The sequence below is a fragment of the Corvus hawaiiensis genome, chromosome 10, assembly GCF_020740725.1.
Source record: "Corvus hawaiiensis isolate bCorHaw1 chromosome 10, bCorHaw1.pri.cur, whole genome shotgun sequence".
NCBI lineage: Eukaryota > Metazoa > Chordata > Aves > Passeriformes > Corvidae > Corvus > Corvus hawaiiensis.
In genome coordinates, this window is record NC_063222.1 from 23,745,316 (window position 1) to 23,768,824 (window position 23,509).

The 23,509-nt window shown below is 42.6% G+C and overlaps 1 protein-coding gene across 1 annotated transcript in view; it reads right to left on the reverse strand.

The window, feature by feature from the left end:
* FNDC3B (fibronectin type III domain containing 3B) overlaps positions 1 to 23,509 on the reverse strand; it is a 184,515-nt gene that overhangs the window by 44,100 nt on the left and 116,906 nt on the right. The window contains exons 7-12 of the mRNA XM_048314456.1: positions 20,661 to 20,719; positions 14,402 to 14,559; positions 12,167 to 12,226; positions 9,290 to 9,428; positions 8,911 to 8,964; positions 1,188 to 1,312 (exon numbers count right to left, since the gene is read on the reverse strand). Coding sequence (XP_048170413.1) covers positions 1,188 to 1,312; positions 8,911 to 8,964; positions 9,290 to 9,428; positions 12,167 to 12,226; positions 14,402 to 14,559; positions 20,661 to 20,719 — 595 coding nt within the window. The remainder of the gene's footprint in view (positions 1 to 1,187; positions 1,313 to 8,910; positions 8,965 to 9,289; positions 9,429 to 12,166; positions 12,227 to 14,401; positions 14,560 to 20,660; positions 20,720 to 23,509) is intronic.

The following is a 23,509-nucleotide window of genomic DNA, read 5'->3' on the forward strand; positions in this document are numbered from 1 at the left end:
CAAAGAAAAGAGATGCCAGAACTGGGAACTCTGCAGAAACCCAATTCCCTTCCAGCTACACTCAGCAGCTCCAGCTCAGCCCCCCTCTCTCTCCACAACGAGCATCATTTCAAAGGGGAGGGAATCACTCTTGCAAGAAGTTGGGAAAAGGGACTCTGTGCACACATGAGTGGTCTCAGTCCATCTCAGGAAAACACAGGGATGTGAATAAAGAAGCTTTATAAAGCTATCAATTGCTGAGAGGCTTGTGTTTTAGAAGAGAGAACAATACAGGAGTCTCCTGCCACAAAACACATTGTTATATATCACTAGTGTTTCTTTTGTGTCCTTGTAATAATTATTAGATCCTGTTTAGCTAAGAAGGACAATAAAGGAGTACACAAGGGCACTGGATGTTTGGCTTCTTCACAGCTAAACCTTTCCTGGCCTGCTCTGCTTGCCTGAGCACAGGAGCACACACAGCCCCTGCAGCACAATGTCTCTCTGGCCACGCTCTGCTCCTCAGCTGCAGAACATTTCATCCCAGTGTTCCCTAGCAGCTCCCACAGGACTGAATTAAGTCTGATTTCTCATCATCTTCATTTGAGTGCATCAGTTCACATGCAAGGAAAAGCAGAAGCCAAACCCCATCTTTCAGTGCCTTGAAAGTGCCTGACCTCTCTCAGTCCTGCCTGTCTCTCCCTTCTTTCCCATCCCATCAGCCAGCCCTGCCAGTCTCAAAGAAGGAAGGGACTGTACTGCTGAAAAGAGACAGAAGGGCTTTGCTTTAAACCAGAAAAATAAATATATCAAGATTCCTTTCAAAATCTGTAACTCAACTTCCCCTTGCTTGTTTTTCTTGGTTCACAGAGGTCCCTAGTGGGAATTTTACATAACAGATGTATTCTTTTTGTATTAGGAATAGACCACAAAACACCATTTAACACCTCAAAAGGAGTCTATCTGCTTAGGCTGATCTCATCATGCTGAAGGTACACAGCAATTCCCTGGGAGGTGAAGGATATCCCCAGGGAAAGTGTGACTTACCTTGAAGCATTAATAACAGAGCAAATGTCAGATATTTAACTCGAAACCATGAAGAGAAAAGAAACAAAAATCCCTCAGAAATTCCTCTTTATGCTGTCATTGATCAGTAAACTCTTCAACTACCACTTTTTCTCAAGAAATGTGCCTCCTGAGGAACTCACCTAGTACCGATGTCGTTCTGGGCCGCCAGCCGGAAGGTGTAACCCAAAGCTGGGCACAGCTTGGTCAGCTTGCAGTGCTTCTGGCTCCCAAAGTAACATTCTCTGAAACCACTGTTCCTCTTTCCCTAGAAAGAGATAAACCTGTAATGGGATTGCTATGAAACAAAACCACGCCATGCTCATTTTAAAAGGCGCTGCTAAACGGTATCGGAATTAGATGTTTTCATAGGGGCACCGTGCAAAGGAAGCTGTGCAAGCACTGACAGCACTGCTGTGCTCTGAAAATCACACAGATCAGCACAGTCAGTCTGCTGTCAGATCCCTCCTCATCTTCTTGTATTTGTGAGACATATCTACAGCTCCAGCTTGAAACACAATTTATCCCACTCATGAACAAAAAAGTGGGAAAATTATGACTGAAATGAATCTCTGAATCTACTCGGTCACGGGAGCACAGAAAAGGCACAGCCAACGTTTCTTTGCACACATCCATCCCTCGCTGGGATTGTTTCAGGAATTCTCTATCCCACAAGAGGGCTCTCGCTCCCCACGGTCCAGCACGGCCAGAGCCAGAGGGACAAAGCTGGGTGCGACCCACCCCGTGCTCTCCAGGGCAAAATTTACTCATCCCAGAGGAATAGTCAGCATGCCAGGTTCTGCACGCACCCCACTGCCCGGAGCACACAGCTTGTGGGGAGCAAGCAGGATTTGCTGGGGAGTTTGCAACTCTGTTAAGGAAGTTGTTTGCCAGAGGGATGGTTTATGGAAGCTTCACATGACCATGACCTGGAGCAATGGTCCACCCCGGCAAAGACAACACGAGGCAGCAGCCCAGAAGGTATCGAGACACTTCTCCAGCTCCCAAGTATTTCCTCAGGTACCGGTTTGTACCTCAGCACCACTGAGGACAAGGACACTCAGAAGTTCTCTCCCCTACCCCACCACATTTAAAACAAAATTAAACCCTTGTCAATCCACCCCAGCTTGGTACACCCTGGGGGAGAAATAAAGCCAAGCTGTTTGCAGGACAGAGACCCTAAAGTAACAGGGAATATCCGGACTCATTCTATGCCACACATGCAGAACAGTCAGTTTGAAATCTTCCCGGAGAAAGGACATGGATTGCTCAGCTCCTCATAAATAATATCTACCAGAACTGAAGCAGTTGAAAGGAGTTTTAATTGCAATACTCAAATACAAAATTAATGGACAATTACATTATGGAGTACCCAAAAGCAGCACACCAGAATGGCAGCCTGACAAAGCACATCCACGGGCTCCAACGTGTGCAGGAGACAGGGTTATGCCCATCTCTGCAACTTCTTCTGACCAAAAAGCTCTGCTCAGCCATTTACTAGTTTTGGCACGTGTCTGTACAATTTTTAATTTTTATTTTACTATTTCCACAAGGCATCCCTCCCTGAGGCCAACAGCCTCACCTGCTGTGCCTCCTTGGGCTCACTCCGCCCTCCCACACACTGTTCCTCCTCCGTGCTCAGAACATCACCACTAAAGACCTCAAAAATGCCTCAGTGGGACATGCATTTCTCACGGGCCCATTCTCCAGCCCCTGCCAACTTCTATATCTCCCTCGGATTGTGACACAGAAGGAAAAACTCCCTGAAATGTTTGTAGTGAATCTCCAGAATGTGTTTATCAGGCTAGAAGCAACCACGCAGATCTCCAGCACAGCACAACAATGCAGAGGCACTGAAGGGACATTTAGCACGCTGGCAAACAGCCAGAACTTTTCTTTATACAGCAGGAGCCTACACTTGCTCTAGAACTTCTTCACACACAATCTCCTTCAACTTCACCCACCTGTTCCAGCTGTAGCATTACTGCACAGCTCAAGTAAATTAAGGAGTAGAACTGGAAAAGAATCATGAAACCCAAAGCAAAAAACATTTTGTAAAGGAGAAAACCTTTTCAGATCTAAAATCCCTAGCTATACAGTGCTTTGATAGAATTTATTTCGGTCAAAAATAACAGGTGAGCACATTTCTCAGCTCAACAGTAATATATTTAAAATGCAGATGATACAAAACCTAATTAGAAATCTTATGTTTCAGTAAAATATCCATTCATCAGTGCAGCACTACTAAAAATAGATTTTTTTTTCCCCTATGCAAACTCTTATAGGTTGAGTTGCATTAAAGTAGTTTTTCTCCAACTTTTTAATGACTTTACTACTTATAAATAACTGAAAACATTTAATTTCTTTTGGATTTCTGCTTAAGAATGCCTTTTAAAAAATGATTTTCCTATGCTTTTTTTCCAAGAGAACGAAGTGACCAATTGCTAAGCATGTGGTCAAATAAAACAATGCTGGCTAAAAAGGAAAACCATGAAAAAATCTCACCTATAGCACAGTGCCTGAACAGAGAGCAATGGGCCAAGCAAACTCTCATTTGTCAGACTGGTTGGTTAAAACTTTGCCAAAATTGCCGAACATTTAAGGTATCCTTAACTTTGTAACAGCACAAACCCTGATATTGTCTATTTCTCTTCTAGAACTGGTATTGTACATTCCCCAGACTCACTCGGAGACCAACTGGTATTCAGATTACTCAGACTGGCTGGTATTTTGGATTCTATTGGCACTAATTGGAGAGGCTGGCCGATATTTCTAATTATCCTGGCATTAATAGCCTGGAAATAGCCTCTCCACTCCTTCTCTCCCAAGATTTATGAAAGCACTAATGCTGGCATAATTATAGACAGGAACAACTGGCAGGCTGGTACTGGCTGCCACCCAAGAGTCTTACAGCTTTCCCAGAATCCTTCTCCTATTCTTTGTACACTCGGCATCCAAGTTTTTAATCCTTCAAATAATGTTTCGTAAGTTGCTTAAAATACACTGTATCATCTCTGCAAGTATTTCTAATCCCCAGATTTCGGAGTGAGAGCGCTGTCGGACTTCCCCAGCCCGTGTTCCCTTTTCTTCTCCAGGACAGCCCACCCTGGGATGGACCATCAGCGCCTGTCTGAGGAAACAAGGACAATTAGCTCCACAATACTCCAACACAGTGTTAAACACACTTAAGAGCTCTGCCTGCTATTTCAGCAATATTTCAAGCTGCACACTCACTTAACACAGGGTGCTTGATTGTCTCTGGAGAGTGTATTTATTGAAGAAGGGATTTGAGGTTTGAAATGGGTTTTGTTGACTGAGTTCCCTGCAGCAGACCCAGTAAATAAACACAAAAGGAGGAAGGGGCCACTGCAGGCACAGCAATGCAGGAACGGAGCACAGTCCTGCACAAGACCTCCCTGCACGTGACTGAAGCCAAGCTCAGCACCACATCTGTGACCAGGATGCAGGACTGACATCTGCTGTGGCCACACCAGCACTGGCTTCTGTGTTTGGGTCACGTTGGCAATAAAAAGGAATGGACTGAAATTCAATCTGACACAGAGCTGTGGAGCAAACTGTCAACAGTGTAACACACCCGAAGATCTCTCTACAAAGCATTTACTGGGCCAGTTATGCAAGTAACTGAATTTTCTCTATAGACACTTAGGAAGACAGCAAAGGATCTACAAAACATCCCTAAATTATACACAAACCCCAATTTTACCCAAGACTCTCCTCTTGCTTGTCACACAAGAGTGGCACAGCCACAGAACAGACTTGGAGGGCAGGTAAGTGAACAAACACAAACATGGAGCTCCCTGTATCCAGTTCTGGTGGAGCACCACTGAGATGCCTGGCTCAGATTATCAGCTGGTATAAACAAGCACATCTCTGCTACCTCGAGGAATTTAAAACTTTTGGCAGAACAAAATTATCCCTACTTATCTCTATGTAAACTTCACTATTAACTATCCATCATCAAATCATTAAATAGTGTGGCATTGTGTTGGTCTTTCTCTTCAGTACATTAAAATGAGGTGCTTACTGGGTAAGAATTAAAGCTGCCTTGAGTTATACACAAACCAGGGACATACACTGTGTGAGAGGGATGTCCTTGTCTCTGGCTCAGGAGTATTCCTGCCCTTTCCCATAGAGAATTAATAGGATAGTCTTGCTATCCATATACACAAGAGAAACATTTATTTACTATCACTTAATCACACAACAAGCATTTCACATCTAATTAGTAACAAAGGCCTGGTTCTTACAGCAGTGCCAGCAGCATTTTTCAGTGCAGTTACAGTTTACTGATTTTGATGAACGCTGGCATCAGGGAAAGCATCACCTCCTCTACAGTCATGTTTTCTTTTTGGTATATTTTTAATGCTATTTTTTCCCTGATTAGCCTTTTGCTTACCCTGAATAATCAGTCCTGGCACCAAGTCATCAATTGATTAGTTCAGGTTTGTAAGTTCAAAGTTCATAGCAAAAGAGCCAGAAGATGAAGTTTTCTGTAATTACTGATTTTATTGCCAGACAACTAATGCCAATCCCAGCACCTGTGGTGCAAGTGTGTTCCAATCCCAATGAAATCCAGAATACCTGAGACAGGGGTTGACCCTAACTCCTTTGGAGTCAGTGGAAGTTTTCCCAGGGTACACCCAGTGTATCTGAGTGATAATTTGTTGGACTGATCTTTTACTCTCCTATTACAGAATGAAGTGTCCTACATAGTTCTTAGGGCATTTTAAGAGAACAGTTTATTAGCAAGGTATTACAACTCTAATTCAAAGGCTAGGATCAGTAAAGGGAAAGCATTTGTGTTTTTTAACTAAACACGCAGCACCAGTCACATTACAAACCATTTATTCCAAACTGGGATTGAAAAACGTAGGCTAGCTGGAATAGCTTTATATATTGACAATCTTTCAGAGTCTGCAGGTCAGGAGAAACCCCAAACCTCAGAACTAAACTGAAGCAGCAACTGGGTAGGGCTGCCCCAGTAACACAGTAAGCATTGTAACCTCCTAGAATTTCCCACCTCACCTAATCCTGGGGCTGTAAACACAGCGCTTCTGCTGCCACTTTACAGCCACAGTTTGTTTTCTGCACATACAGGTGATGCCACCTACACTCCTGGTGGCATTTTGGATGCTACAAACTGTGCCTCTGCCTTGAAGAAACAGGAGGAACCAGGTGAGATACTGCTGAGCATCTGACATGCTCTGAGATCTGAACTGCCCCAGAGACAGACAACCCATGACCCCCCAGCCCTGAGCACCAAGGGAGCCCCTCCCTTGGAGGGGTAACTCTGCTCGAGCTGGAGGAACACACTGGTGTGACTGGGACACAACTGGCAGTGTTTACCTGGATGCCTCCACCACTCTCCACATCTCCCATGCCCAATGCCAGCTTTGTTTCCACAGTCTGAGCTGCAGCCTTTGCCCAACAGCCTTCCAGGACCTGTGTGCCATGAGTGTGGCGAGGGCTTTCCACACCATTCTTTCCTAGAAAGGGACTCAACTTCCTAGGCAGGCTGCCACTTTTGGGTGTTTTTCCACCTTTATCATCAGACAGATTTCTTGCTCTCTGCTCTTGCAAAGCCCTCCCTGCTTTGCAGCCACGATTTAATTTCCTTGTGATCTCTGATTTTCCCGTGTTTATATTTTATCCTGTGCCTCGCAGCTAATGAATGCTGCTCTAGCTGAGATCTGGCACCACGTTCCCTGTTGCCTGGCAAGCCTTCTCCTGTGCCTTGATGTATGTATTCCTTGATTTCAGCAGGACACAGTGTGGCATTGTGGAGAAGGCAGTGCTTTTGCTTACGTGGAGTTTACACAACCAAGCGCGAGCCTACGGGGCACTGCAAGTGAATTCTCTCTTGTACCTGGGTGCCATAATTCCAGCATCTAACTGCACTTCATGCCAGAGGCACAACCTGCCATGGCACAGGGAAAAGTGAGTGCAGCAGCCTGCCAGCCCACCACTACGTGTGACAAGGCTCCTGCAAACCCAGGCACAGCCAGGCTGCATCTTCAGACTTTTCCTTTCTCAAGCTTTAATAGCAGGTTTTAATTTCAGCGGCTTAAAGTTGCATTTCTGTCTCTTATCAGAGGAAAAAAAAATTTAGAGAAGCTACACCTGTGGCATTAACTGTCTCAGAACTTGACAGCTACATTTCAGCCAGGAGTCTTGTCAGACCACTGGAGATGTACCAAATTAATTTGTGCAGGGCCATTATTCTTTCATCTGTGCTGGCTAGCTATCCATTATAATCTCAGATTTCAGAGTTGTTACTGAGAAAACAAGATAATTAAAATAGGTAGACTAAGGGAATCGGGATGCCTTTATTTTTTCCCATTGGCAGCTGAACTACCCTAAACCAAACTGCTTTTGCTCTGTGAAAAACAGGAGTCATAACCATTCTCTCTGAAGACAAAACTCTTATTAAAGAGTTTAAAGGACAAAAGCATTTTAGAATTGCCTTATATATACCTCCAAAATTATGTCTAAGCTCCATGCAGACAAAATTAACATTACAAGTATTTGCACTGTATTAATTATCTCCTGATGGTCCTTCTTCTGACAAGACCTCTGTTGCTTTGCAGGCTGGACTCATCCAGGTTTCCACTGCTCTGTGCTGCTCTGTTCCCTCAGCTCCAAGTTACTGGAAGCCTTGGAAGAGATCACAAGTGCACAGTCAAGGTGCCACAGAAGGTCTACAGGATCATCCTGGCCCGTCCTTTCGGAGAAATCTCTCTTTAGTCTCCTTTCCCAGACTTCACACTCCCCCTTTTTCCCTTTTTCAGTGACAACCTTTGGCTTTCCATTATGTGCAGAGGGGCAGCAAGTCATTATGAAGTTATTGTTTAACTTGAGTTCAGGTTCTGAGGGTTTCTCACCACGCAGACCCCACTAGCTGTGACAGTGCATACAATAAATGTCTGCACAGTGAGCGGCTCCAAACACCCAACATGTAGCAGAACGAGCAGGGAATGTGTTACTAATGCCTTGGTGGAAAACTTCATAACAGAATATCCCTTTAGAATATTTTTAGACTACGAAAGACCTCAAGAGATGTTTCTCAGACTTTACAACCAAACACCCTTTCACACCCTTCATTTGCTGACTCGTGACGTTCCTTTATTTACATGTTGTCCAAGCCCTTTCTGTTACTCAATATTTCTTTTTTTCCTTCAGAGATAATACTCCCTGACTCATGCTTTCTGCAGAAATATGGCTTGTACAAAGGAAAGGGGGGAGAAATTAGAGGATAGAGGGAGGACTCACAAGAACCCACCTCCAGCAAATCCTCCACATCATCTGTTGGGACACTCTCCCAACAGCCCAGTGCTCACTAACCATGGAAGATATTTAGGAGAGAACTTATTTCCTTTGTGTCTGGAAAGGAACTAATTGCCACTACACAAAGGACACTGCTTTGACCCTGTGTACCTTCTCTGTAGAAAGGTCTGCAAGATCATGGCTCTTGTCCTCTGAGGCAGGAACAAGTGTTTATTCTGCACTCAGCAAAGGAAGAAAGAGATCATGAACGGAACTCTAAGATACATCACAAGTAATTAAATAGTAAGTAATGCTAACTAACAAATAAAGTACACCAAATGAGCGACAAAAGATTTCAAGGGTACGGAAACAGAACATTGTCTCTGTATAAAACACACTGAATGGAAAGTTTTCCCCCCGCTGCCTCTTTCACCTTTCCAACTCTTTACCTAATGCCATCAGGATTTCATTTTCCCATTTCTACTTTCTCCTGTATTTAATTATTTTTCTTTACTCAGCAAAATCCTTGTAAAGTCTGAGTACCATTTATTTGTGTATTTTTTCCAACTAGTTACTACTTACCTCATCCCACTCCAGAAGGTAGCTGGTGATTTTTGAACCATTATCAATGGGTGCCTACAAACAAAAACAAACAAAAGGTGATTTGGGGAATAAGAGAAAACGGTTTCACCTCCCCCAGGCAAATGACTACAGTTTCAAGTGAAACCAAAGCCTTGCACATGGCTTGGCAACCTCTTAACGAATGCCGGGAAGAAGCTGGACATAATGAAACACATACATTTTAAAAGTCAAGTCAGTGCACAGGAGGGGATTTGTCAGAGTACAGCAAGTTCAAGTCCCTTACTGAAAAATGACTGTCTCAGCCTCCAATTATTTCCGCCATTTGTGCTCACTGTCAGTTCTTTTTCCCTGCTTTTTGCCCAATCCAAGCGTTACCTACCTTCCACTGCAAGGTTAAGGAGCTTTTGGTCCTGTGCGAGGGTTTGGGTGGGAAGGGACACTCTGGTGCTGAGCTGTGAGTAGTGAAGCCTACTGGCTCTGAGCAGGATCCCTTTACTGAGTTGTACATTGCATATACCCTGGAAACAGCATTCAAATAGGTTATAAATGTGCTGGCAGTTACAGTGGCACTGCCTCGGCCACAGTGTTTGACTACCAAAGCACCCACACCATCCACTCACGACACACTTATCACAGACCAATGGCTGCCTTCACTTCACTTATACAAGCATGCACAAAAGATTACAGCAGAAGAGGAACAGTGTTTTGTGCAAATACTCCCACAGAAGACTGAGTTATCTGCATTATCTTTTTGTTCCACCAGTATTTCCTTGCCTATTACCAGGCTTTCACACACTGTGAAAAGATCCTTCTTAAAATCCTTCTTAAAATACAACAGAGAAAAAGGTATCAGCTTTAATGCCTGGTTTACACTTGATCCACATGTACCACGTTGAGTGCTGGTATCTGCTGGTCTCCTTCTGTGGGTACAATCTTCTACATAACTCAGGCATCAACACTTAGTGCACCTCCATGGATTAGAACTAACACAGCTCAGCAACATTGCTCTGATAAACTAAAAATCTTCAAAGCAAATTTGATTTCACACAAATCCTCTATATGTCAGCATAGAACATGCAATACCAAGTAACAGGGGAAAGCAAATAGGATATACTTGAGCACTTCCTCACGAGGTGCTTTTCTCTGGAAAATTAATGATGTTACTTTTTCCCTTCACATTTTCCACGCAGCAAAAGAAAAGTGCAAATTGGAAGTCTTCTACTCAAAAAAAAGTTCAGGCCATGACCAGACAATGACCTCCGAGTTGGCCGTAGCTATTGTGTGCTTGAATGCAGAGCTAAAGAAAGGGCAATTTCTAAATTTGTTTTCAGTAGATAAGAGTGATTTATGTACAATGGCCACCTACGCAGAACAAGAACTGCTCTGGTGCTGCTTTACACATCACCTGTTAGCAGGCAGGAGCGACAAGAATTGCAAGTAATTAACTGAGTCTGCATCTGGCAAGTGGCACATACATGTGCTGGAATTGAGCATGGCCCAGCATCCAACACACGCCACAAGGGAAATAACACCGTGTGAAAACGAGCTCGAAGGGCATCTTCAGCAAGTCACTGAAACACTGAGCACAGCCAGCTCTGAGGGCACCAAAACAGTACTCCTGAAGAAAAGCAGGTGTTGGTTCAGAGCAAACCAGGTTGTCTCAGGGTCCAGCAGGGCAGCAACAAACACAAGCACCTTGGTCCAGTAGAGTCAAAGCCCTGAGAGATGCTGCCAAGATCAAGGAGACCCGAGGTGATCTGCCCAGTAACTGCTGGCCCCATAAATTTCTTTACTCAACAGATTTATTTCTTCACAGTCATTAATACATAATGCAGTTTCAGTGAAGAAAAAAAAAAACCTATGGTGGAAAGCAAACAGCAGCTGTTCTAGTGTCAGCTTGCTCCACTACAAGCAGTGCTGCTGCTTTGCAAGTCTGACTTTTGTATTTAGCTGCTCCTTTTTAAACACAAGTTACTGTTAACTGTTCACAAACGACCTACAATTTGGCAAACCTGCAGGAAGGTGGAGGGAACTGTAGGCAGGGAGGAAGTAGTCAGCCAGGACCTGGGGCAAATACCCACAATGTCCCTAAAAATGACCAAAATCTCAGCCCAGCTGTGCATGGTGACCTCTCTGGTGTTTGAAGTTGGCTTCAAAAGAGACGTTCAGTGCTTACAGAAGGAAGCTCAACAGTGTTTTACAACCTTCTCCTTGTTACCACCTCTTTGCTGCTAAGGCCAGGACTCCTGCCTGACCTCGGAGCTGCATCTTTTCCTCATTTATGACAAGTTCCTTCTGGTCTTGTGCTTCTACTTGAAGAGCTCATTTTAGGGCTCCACTAGAAACTACCTTTAAAATTAAAAAGAGTCTATAGTATCAGAGCTAGATGGACACATTTCAGTGTTGGATTTTTTTTTTTTTCCCAGAACTCAGAAGCAAGGTGTTTGTTCTTTAAACAAACAGGAGCAACCTTGATGTGAAACAGTGTGCCAAACCCAGCCCTTGTCAGGAAAAACAGAAGGGAACAATAGACAGGAGTGAAAGGATTTTTTTTTTTTAGAAGGATATTGGGGGTAAGTGAACAGGATGTAAATTCAAAGCCTTGGTTCATAAATAAAATCTTTTTAAAAAAGCAACATGAGCAGGTAACAAAGTATTAAAACCATCAGAGAGCAAAACTAGAATGTGTTAATAGTTAATAAATGTGTAAAACACTTTATCAGAATAAAGAGAAATATGTTATGAAATTATCAACACAGGTCAGTGTGAATCCTTTTTTTCCCTTGGAATAAATGCTGAAATAACTATGGTCAGATGGATCTGTATTCAGCAGATTTAATTCCCAAAGCGCGGCCTAATTATGAAAAAAGCATGCTGGAGTACTTTCAGTGTTTATGGTACAGGAACTGAAGAAACACCAGTTGCTTGAGTCAAATTTTTAAACAACCTCAGATATCCCACTTTCATACACAAGCACTTCCAGGCCTGTTATCCATACAGAAATACAGATAAAGAAACTTCTTTTTGCCTCTTACTACAGCAATGACAACAACACAACGAAAGATATTGTTCAAAAAGCACTCTCATAGTGCAAGATAAAATCATAAAATATTTAGAAACCACTGAAAAACACACCTACAGAGGTGACCATGAAATTATTGAACTACACTGCATATTTACTTTAAAAACTTTCACATTTATTCCCATATAATTGAAGAGTTTATATTTAAGTGATATTCATTTCATGCTAACTCACCTGACGTGATAATCTGTTGCTGGCCTAAGGTCCTTCAGGTTGTATTCTAATTCTTCTCCACTGTAGGAAAGAAATCCAAACCCAACAAATTAATAAATTATGAAAAGCAGTAATACACTTAGCACAGCTAGTGATTTTCTAGTGATATAATTTGAAAGAAGAAGAATAATTCCTCCAAAGAGAAACAGTAGTAAAACCATATACCAACAATTTGTCAACACACTTCATGTTTCTAGAAAACTTCATAAAGCTCCATATGCACAGAAGAAAAGAATTCATCTCACCAATTTATTCAGTAAACTAAATATATGGGCTTATTTCAATGCTATCTTATATTTTGTTGATATTTGTATAAAGTTCATTGTGGTTTTCAACCCTCCCAGAGCTGAAAGGAGCGAAACCCAAACATTATTGTTGTACTTTCTGCATATTCCCTATTCAAAATGCTTCATACAAAGTGACCCATTGAACTTCAGAGGAAGAAGCAGAGTTTCTTGCACAACTGTTTCACTTACTGCTTTCTCCTCCAGAACCACACTCCCTGTGAGGACCACGGCAAGGAGACATTTAATTAACACCCAAACAGCTGGACCCACCTCTCTTTCAATACCAAGAAAACTTAAAGCAAAGTGGTTTAGACATTTTAGGGAAAAAAACTATTAATTTCAAAAGCAGTCAACATAGTTAGGGCTATTCTTTTTCCTTCTGGCTTGTTTGCTGGTAAATGAACACTGGGCTCAGTCATGTGTTGCCAAATCTGTGAAGATTAAGGTACGGGTCAGTGCTTAATAAGTAATAGCCATCTCATGTAAGAGCTTGGCTTATTCATGATTTTATTAAAATATGGGAAACAAGAAAGCTCTCAATTTAGCATAAAGAAATATTTCATAGCTAGCTGGACAAGTACAGGGAGATGTCTCAAAATCAATAGAACAAAATCCAGCAGAAAGCACATGCCTGCTAGGTTGCCAGAAATCCACCAGAAAGCCTTCTATTTTTTATTTCATATAATCCAATGCTCTCCAAATCCAGTTTTTCCCCTCTGAAATGAGCGCACCTCCTCACAAAGACAATGTATTCAACATATTGCAGACTCTCTTTTGCCTATAGTAATAACAATTACTGCTGCTCCTGATGGAACATACCACATCAAGCTAAAGGCTGCACTCTGGCCAGCAGCAGGAGACACATCACCACCAGCAGCTTTAAAACAGATGCACAACATTTCATAACCAGGAGAAAATGTGCAGCCATCACACCAACAAGCACAAGAAGTACTAGAAAGTGTCCTTCCCGTTTTAAAAGCTCAGCAGAGCACATATTTGACTATGGAGATGCTCACATTGGCTCACAAACAGCTGGTGTAAATGCCAGAAAAAGAGAAAAATCAGGCAGCCTTTCCCTGGTTAATACACCCTTTTTGTGTTATCCAAGACCTGCCTCCAGCATACCAAGAGGAATACCCTAATTCACAGGACATCTTAAGAAAGGAGATGCCCTGGTCTCAAGAGGTAATTCCTTGAATGCTCTATCACCTGGACTTTATTTAATGAGATTTGGGAAGGATTAGCTATTTCACAATAGCCAAGGTCACATCTCCAAATTCTCTTTCCTAGACGTCATTAGTGGGGAAAAAGAAAAGCATAACACCATATGTACTTGATCACAGAATGAGCTCAGAGGATCACTGCAAGGAGACACAGAGAAATCCCTCAGAAATTTTACTGAAGTCTGCTGAGAGCCAAGTATTCGGGTTTTTCTGGGGAGCCTCTGTAACCTACTGACTGCTGTACTCCCTCCTCTGCTCATCCTAAGACATTACAAAGCAGCAAAGCCATCAAATTTTGCTCGTTAGCTGAAATAACAAGATTTTACTGTTCTAAATTCTGCAAGTCCACACAAAATTAGCCCATTAGGAAGGCAGCTCTCCTGCCTGCATGGTGAACATGAAAGGTTTTGACATTTAGCATAAAAGAAAAAGTAACCTTTTCACTGGCAATGGGAGTGACAGCATTGGAGGCAGCATCTGCCACGTGCCAGGGAGGTGGGATGGGGTGGCAATTAGGGACCCTGTGACATGCACTCCACCAGCTCCCTGCAAGCTCCTCTGGTGAGGGAACAGGGTGCTCAAATGTGCCTTTCTTCTGTGACTGATGAGCATGCCAGAATGCACCCTGAACAGGTCAGAGAATTTACTCCTAATGAAACAAAAAAGTGTAAAAATGATGGTTTTACCTGTAAATGATCTTGTATTTTCCATCCCTCCCTTTATCTGATAAGGCAACCTCGTAGGTACAGGTGTAAGGCAAACCATTGTTGTGTCTATCTGCATTGAGAAGGCCAGTGGGAGGTGACCAGGAAAGCAAAACTGCTCTTGCTTGAATATTTGTAACCTGTAAAAGAAACATCAGTTTATCTGAAATCCAAGGAAAAAACCACTACTTTGTTAGTATTTGCTTTTTGCTTGCATCTTCACAATCAATTTCTTGTAAAATGGAAATTTCAGAGCTAGAGTTGAAAAGTAAAGAGTCAGAAATGATCAACAACACAAGCATACAGATTCATGGCATAAAGTAATCTCTGACAGATGAGGAATACAGAGAAAGGTTCCCCTGCAGTGAAATGCCTCGTCACTGTCTGAGCATCCAGCAAAGGATGACTCTGGAGGCACCTGCTGCTGTGGCCATTCCCAGAAGGGAACTGGAACTAAGAGGAACAAAGACTTTATTCTATAGATTGTTTTGTACACAATTATTTTTCTAAAGTTTTTATTGGGGAGCTTTTTAAATGAAACTCTGATGGCTTTTTCAGTCATCCCGTTCCTTCTTGCCACTTGAAACCACAATAATTCAACAGCAAATAAGCAGAAAAACCCAATTCAACCTGCAAAGTTATGCTGGCTCAAAAGCACAAGGGAAAATCATAGTAAAAGGTCCAATTTGTCAGTTAAAAACTACATTGCAAATCAATCACTTTGTGCTTTGAGAGAAGGATCTGTGTGTGATCTGCAGTCACCACTGAGTGCAACACCTCTGTGGCAGATGGGTGAGGAATCTCTTTTAATAAAACAGGGAAAAAGTACTTCAAACCCCTGCACCAAAACGATTTTACCACCCCACCAGTGCCACTGTATCCTTTTGGAGAGCCAGGTTCACACAGCTTACAGAACTAGCTTGACCCTGCTCACCAGGAGAGCCACTGGCACATCAGCTGCACACAGCAGCAGCTTCCCAGAGAACAGCCTTCTGTTATCAGGCCAAGAAAGAAGAATAAAAAAATCCTCCGTCACTGTCTCAAAAGAAAAATAATAAAAAGCAATAGCTGCACTGGTTATCTGGGAAAGGCAGCACATTTTCATACAAGCCTGCTGAAATATCCCAGGGAAGCCTCAAAGCCTCCAGAGCCTCAAATGTTCTGCCACCAACTCTCCACTTTTCATCATTAAAATAACGGTGTTTTCCCTTCTTAAGTGTAGTGAATATATAAAGAATATTTTTTAGTTAGCCTCCATATGGAGGAATCAAAGAGTGAGGGTTTATATTCTTTATTTTTCCTATGCAACAAATTTCATTGCATCTGTAATTTTGACAGATTTTTGCAACACAAAGAACAAGATGACGTTATTTCAGAAGGTGTAACATGAATGCTGCAGGTGCTCAGTTACACATTTCCTAACTTTTGTTGAGACAAGTGAAACCCCTTACCCACAAATTACTTGGGAATCAAGTATTATTAGCAATCTGCTTTCAGGGACTGCTTGTTTACCACTCCAGCTTCTGGATATCTTTATATAATGGAGAATATTTAACTTCTCACGTGGAAACACATTGCTTCCAGCTGATGAGCACTGCAACTGTTGTGTCTGATACCCATATATCACGCAGATTCTTTCTGAGCAAGTCATAAATCCATTTTTAACAGCCTGACAAGTAGGTGACACCATGAAATGTCTCATCATAAACACCATGATCTCAAAAGTTAGAGATTTTAATTTATAGCAGCACGTTTAAGTCTTGCCAAAAAAAGAAAACCTTTGTTCAACATAATGTGAAAAATAAGTTTTAAGGCAAGAAGGTTTAAGTAGCATCAAGCTTTCTTTGTAAAAAATAGGGACAAGCAAATTCTTGTAGGAATTTTGATGGCATTCCTTGCCTTCATGGCATTTTCTTATCGTGTTTTTCTGATGCTATGAAATCAATGTTTATTTTAAAATCTTGGACCAGTTAACCCTGATACTGGATCAGATACCTTATAAGAATCTTGAATTATTCAAGTAAGGCAAATAAGTTAATTTTTTTGAGATACATGCATATATGTATATACACACACGTATGTAAATGAAATTGTGGCAAAGATACAATCGGCATTTAAAATAATATTTTGATCAGAAAACTGAATAACAAGATCCAAATAGATTTTAGGGTTTTTTTAACAGACATTACTACTATGCCAGCTCAGCCCATCAACATGCAGTTTCTTTTATTATGGAAATATGCTTGCATAATTGTTTTTCATAAATTCAGACAGACTTGGAGCTGGAGGCATGATATCCTGCCAATGTTCTATTGAAATGTTTTTCTCTATGACTACTCCCAAGGACACACGTATATATTCCGCATACGGCAAAGCTCTGGCCCTCCATGAACTTCAGCAATCTGTAAAAAGTTAGGTCTTAGGTTTCTGAAAACAAGGGAAAGTATCTTGTGGGCTAACTGCTAGAAACTGTCAGACTATTATTCTGAAGCCAGCATGCAGAGGATAAAAGTCCAAACCCAGTTGCTAAGCTGCTCCAGCTACACCATTAATTTCAGAGGGAAGGAGCACCCGGAGCGGCTGCTGGCTGCCTTGGAGCTCGTAGGTACACAGCAACTGCTGCTGGAAACTGTTAAATACCAGTCTTACCTGCACTGAGCACACACAGCAAGTATAGGAAAGCAAGTGAGGGGTCACTGTCTGCGAGAAGTCAGAAAAGGCAAATCTATTCCCTCCCTGGGCTGCGCACGTCAGCTGGGAACAGGTTTATTTGTGTGGCTGGAGATAAACCTATCGCTGCTCCGTGACCAACAGGCTGATACCATATCACAGCTACCTGCCAGTATCTCCTGTCATGGCCAAAGCCACCACTTAGTTTACCAAGGAACTCGTACCTGGAGCAGGAAGCACTAGCTTTGGTGTGAAAAAGGGCAAGTTAAATAAATGGGGTTATGATATGTTGAGAATAACAAGCAGACACTTGCAAAACAGCTCAGTATCTTTACCTCCAACTTTTCTAGCTTACACAAATACCTTTCCAGACCTGGACCAGCCCTTTCCATGCTGTAAGGAACAGCCCAGCTACCACCATGATGCTGGGCTTAACGGCCCTTCTGAACTTGCAGACAGAAATACTTCACCATCACTAAAAACCAGCTTATTGTTCATTAACAGTGCACTAATTCCATCTGACCAAAATATAAGCAGCCAGAGCATCTCTTCTCAGGCTGGGCAGGTAAACCTTTGTGCTGCTCCCGAGCTCCCCCAGCCTGTCTCATCTGTCCCCAAATCACTGTGCTTCCTTTGAAGAGGGCTGGCTTGGCCTTTTAGCTGAGACCTAACAAAAGATTCTCCCACAAGGAGTTCTGTACGTCTGGTGAAAAGCACAGTTAATTAGTTTCTGAAAACTTCTCGGTTTACACAGTAAATGCCTCCTTTCTGCTCTATCAAAACTCGGTGGTGTAAATAATTATTCCATGAAAGCCCCTGGGAAAGAATCCAGCTCCTGCACCACTTCAATAAGGCTACAACACTGATGGGTATTGGTCCTTCCCGTCTTTCAGGTAATGAAAAATGTTTCTGTACAACTTCCATTATCTTTCAAATTCCGGGTTAGCATTCACAGGCATCGTGTGGTTCGGGGGCTCATTGTATGTGTGAGAACTACACTGCAAGCAACATTCATTTACTCCCTCGAGGGCACGGTTTGAAAGGCTCGGGGGTCAAACGAATTCACGGTTATTACTGGGTCAAGATTCTGCTTTTAAATTATGGCTCTAATCCTGCAATTTTAGGCAAAAATCTCAGTGATTAAATATGAGTTTCACTGCAGAGCCAGTCAGCGGGAGCAGGCTGCCTTTTGGAAAGCCAGGCTGATGTTTGAGCCGTGGTTTGACAGAGCCACAGTGATTCCCCACGGGGGGTGATGTCCCCCCGAGCCCCTCGGCAGCCGCGCCGTCGTATGCGGCCACTTCAGAAACCCAGAGTCAAGTTTCCCTCCCCTCACCGAGTTACTTGTTTCAGAGAATGCTTACTTTGTCTGTGATAACGTGCACTAAAAACATATTTCAGTTGACACAAAATCACGGGGGAATAAAAGCAAAAGGTGCCTTTTAAAATTCTGGCTGTTAAAGGGACAAAGCTCTGATTAAATTTACAGCTTGGCTGCACATCTCTCCAACAGGTAACAATGTCTATTATTGAAAACAGACCTTCTATGAAGTAATGATTTTAAAAGTGTGTGTATTTTGTACTCAGAGAGGTACCTGTACAATCCAGACACCTCCCTGTGATAGCTCTCCTGCAGGAGTTGCTCACAAGGCTAATCCCTTTGGATGGCTTCATCCCTCCAGATGGGGTCCCCGCCATGGATGGAGGGAGCTGCCCACTTGGACAAATCAAATCCCTGTGCTGCAGCCACAGCATCACCCACTTGTCACTGACTCACCACTCTGCTCTTTTGCTTTGCATCATTTCTTTCTTTACTGTTGTTTTCCTATATATTGTTTATTTTTCACTTATATATGCATAAGATTTGCCAAGAAACATGACCAAGACTACTGCTTATGCATAATATGATATATTTCTACCAGATGTAATACTGACTACACACAGTCATTCACAGCAATTCATGATTTGTGAGAGTCCTGTGAGTTTAATTACTCACAAATGTCAAAGTTACAGAGAGTAATAGATAATCCCCAACATCACCTCAGTAAATGTCATTATTATTGAACCAGCATTTGCCATGGTTTAGATTTTCTTTTTTTTTAAATCCTATTTTTTATATGATTCAAGGAAAATTATATTTGTCTATTTTTTGGGGTTTGCTTCTTTCTGCTTTAAAGTCTCTGGTTACCATAAGTCTAATTGTACAGATCTTAGAATCCTGCAAATTGCTCTAATAGCTCCTCTTCCTACCTCTAAAGATAAAGTGTGAAACAACACATTTTTCTTGTCAGCTCTCTGGATCTTTGTAAAAGCACCTGGCTGTGGCTATTGACCAAATGAGTAACATTCAGGTGGTCCTTGGTACAGAAATACTGACTCCCTCTGTACAAGAAACAAGCCTAATTCTGTGTAAGTGCCCTTTCTTCCCTTCTGATCACACTGAAACTCTTCTCTCAAGTCTTCAGCTTAGTATTGTCACTTGTTTCCACACACAATGAGGTGACTTCTTCCTTGTGAACAGAACTCAGGCTGCTGTTCATCATCTCGGCAGGTCTGGCTTAGATTGTGGCTGGCTCTGAACCTGCTCCTGCCCATGCCAGGACACCAGGATCCAGCACCTACTGATGGAGCAATTTAAGACCAAACACCTTTTGTATTTATTCAGAACAAAAGCATCCATGAGAAGAGAGGCCAAAAAATAAAACACAGCCTGTGTTCACACCTGGCTATCCCTGAGCTCTGCCACTCCTGCAGCCAAGGCTCCCACTGCAGAATGTCTTTGTATCAGCCTCTATCAGCTGAACCCAATCTTCACATGAGCTTTCCACCACTATCTTTTATTTATCTGCTTATTTGTGCCCTATCTCTCCAGCTGGACAGAGAAAGGCCTGAGCCCTAGAGAGCAAAGGAGATAGGCTGTGCTTTGGGACTTCTGTCTCCCTCTGCCCCACGACTGCTTCTTCCAGTGCTGGCTTGGACCATCCATTCAGACCCACAGTACTCTTCTGGCTTTCACTGGACACATGAAACTAGAAAACCATGACATTCAAAGGGCTTACAACCAGATTTATTAATAACCTCACCTGACTGCAGTCACACTCAGCATTAGGGTTATTTACAGGGTGATTCAATTCCATTATAATTCACAGGCTTTTATGGCTCAGACAAACACAGACTACACTAATTTGCCATTGAATAATAGAATTAGCTTAATTTAATCATGATTAAAGACAAATTGCTCATGACAAATAAAATAAAACCCAGGGGAGAGGGGGGGTAAGAGCTATGTAAGTCACCCTAGTGCATTGAGTTCCCCATCACAGTATGAATACTGGGAATTGTCCTCTGGAAACAGACAGCTGGTGCAATTCCTGGAGTGGGCAGAGCCCTCAAGCACCCCCGAGCACAAAAGATCCTTCAGATTTATATCCCAGTAAAATGAGTTAGTGGCAACAACCTACTAGGAGAAAAAATTAGAGGTGCTCCCCTGTGAAATCACCAGTATGTTTTGACACAATCTACTTACCACATTTGCTATTGTACATTTGTGGGGCAATTTGGGATCACATACCTGTGGTTTCTCCATTCCAGAAAGAATGTCTTGAACCCTTTTTGTTTCTGAATCAAATTCTGTAAAATAGAGAATGTGGAAAGAGGAGGAGAAATAAATTACCACAATTATACAAAAATTTCATAAAAATAGGGGCGGGAGAGAGACAGACATCACCTGCATCCGAGCATCAGTTGCCTTGTGGATTTAAGGCATGCAGTTACAAGGACTATCATTACAAAAAAATAAAAGAGAAAAAGGAGAGAATGAAACTTCCACTAATTGCAGATATTCAGCAAGGTGAGACTATTTGTAGAGGTGTCCTTCACAAACAGTGCTGGTAATTGTGATTTGCATTCAGAGAGCAAAACCACCCCGCTTCCAGAGCTCGGCCACGGAAGAGGCCCAGCAGTTTCTCAGTTACTGCTGAACCTAACCCTGGTTTGTGAACCAAACCCACCCTCACTCCAGCAGCTGCAGACTGGGCTGTCCATCTGCTCAGCAGGGATCTGGAGAGGACAAGTGTCCTTGTCCCATTCAGGGAAAGCCCAGAGGAGCCACACAGGTGCCTGCCCTGAGCCCCAGCACCCACCCTGCAGACACCTGTCCTTAAACTGGGTAATGCCCAAAGCTCTTTTACAGCCACCTTCCAACTGCACAGGCAATAAAGTGATGCCAGGCAAATTCCAAAGTCTGACCAGCAGCAATCCATCCTCCCTGCCCAAGCCTTGTGCCTGGCACAGCAGCTCTTGCAGGGGCTACAGAGGTACCTACAAGCTGTGAAATGCTCCCCCTAAATTAGAGGGATAATTGTGCAGAACGTGCTGCAGAGGCCATCCTCTCGGCAGTGCAATCAGCCTTTCCCCCATCCTCCCCCCCAAAACAATCTTGAGGTGAAACATCAGCTTAGAGTAATGAGGTGACACAAAGCAGCTTTATTCCTTTTGGACGACAGCACAGAGAGGCCTCACTTTCCACTACAGTATTCTCTAATGGAAAACTAGGAACATATTTTCCTGGGGTTTTTTTATTTTTCTTTTTTAAAATGTTAATGCAAAAAGTTTGCTCACCAAAGCAGAAGAATATATCTCACCTAAAGCAAAATGAGCCAGATGTACTTGGCATAGGAAGGCCAAAAACATTAATAAACAGGTGGGATCAGATCAACAGCTTTCACTAATGATTCCCCCAAAACCTGACCTACTTCTTGTAGCCCAAGAATGTGTCTTTATTTTTGTCTGTGACCTGCTTTAAAAAAGTAGATCTTCTTTTTAAAAATTCCATGTGCTCGACTGCCAAAAAATAGAATTGGCTGAATGCTAATGGCAGAATTCCAGTGTAAATGCCCATCTCTCCCCACAAGAATGCACCTTGGTGTGGAGTGGGAATGACAGATCTCCTGCTGCACACATTCCTGGATTCCTTTTAGCCTCAGCCACTCGGACAAAAAAAGGAGTAGTAATATTTCAGGAGAAGTGGAGGATAGCAAGACTGGGTTTTTTTTCCATAGCAGATAACCCTCAGAGTGTATTATAAAGAGCATAAACTGGCAGGATTGAGCCAGAATATGATAATACTGATTTAAAAACTACACAGATGGACTAAAATGGCCAAGGAAAAGGCTGAGATGCTGATCCAAGTGAAAATATCAAAATTTGGGATATTTCAGAATTCAGGGTTCCTTTCAGCATCAGTAAAGAAGTTGAACTGTGCCACAAAAGCCTGGAGCCAGAGCTGCACAGTGTGGAGATCCTGCAGGCCTATCTCAAAGGGATGCTAATCAGAAGCAGCTTCTGCAGCTCAGAGTGTAACAAGAAAGCTGCTACTATTTTATCGAAAGCTTATGGTTATTATGTCACCCCTAATTACAACCCCCAGAAGCTGAGCGTGAATCACTCTCAACCTTAAATCCCAAACATGTGGACTGAATTTTCCTTCCTCTCTCTGCTTTCTAGCAAGGATGCTCTGTTGCACTGAGCAGGAGAGGAAAACAAACCCTGAAGCCCAAAGAAATCTCATTTCCCTCTCCCATGAAAGGTGAATGCTCTGTACAGTAACTGAGTCCTCCGACCCTCTGCAGGTCAGGGCTGAGGGTTCAAACTGCTCCAGGCACAGGAACTGACTCCAGCACTTAAGGGAGGAGGGTATGCCCAGCAAATAAATAATAATTTAAGTACTCCAAACTTCTCAAAGAAGAGTCCTACTCAGGGAATTTTTTGTATTAGTGTCCCAACTGTGTATCTCGTTCACACAGAGAAGGCTCTGGGCACCAGATACAGAAGACTTGGGTTATTACAGAGGTGGACATTTATGTGGTCAATATGGACATTTATGTCACCAAGAGTTTATACAGATAAGATGGAGGCAGAAGAAGACAAGTCTCCTTCAAAAACTTTGGGGAGAGGGAGAGAAGGAATGGGATACATACAATAAATAATGCCCTGTGAAAACACAGCACATATTAAAAGCAGAAAGCAATAAACATCCACAAGTGATGTCTATAATAGCATCAGAGAATAGCTCAGGTTGAAAGGGGACCTCAGGAGTGGTTATCAAGAATTACAGTATTTACAGTATTTCAAAACTTAGTTTCCCATTTCAAGAGCCATAAAAAAAATCTCAGGCTTCTCTGGGTGGCTGACTTCCTTTCTGTAATAAACATAATTATTCACAGTCTCCTGAGCTAGACTAAGCTAAGGAGAATGAGACCTGTCCCAAATCCCTCCCTCAGTAGGGAAGTTGCTCTAACCCGCCAATCTCTCTCAAGTATCAAGCTCAACATCTTCCTTCTGAGCCAACAAAGAGCAGAAAGCCTTCCAAAATAGAAGACAATAGAGAAGGAAAGAAATCATCTGATATGGCCTATCTGG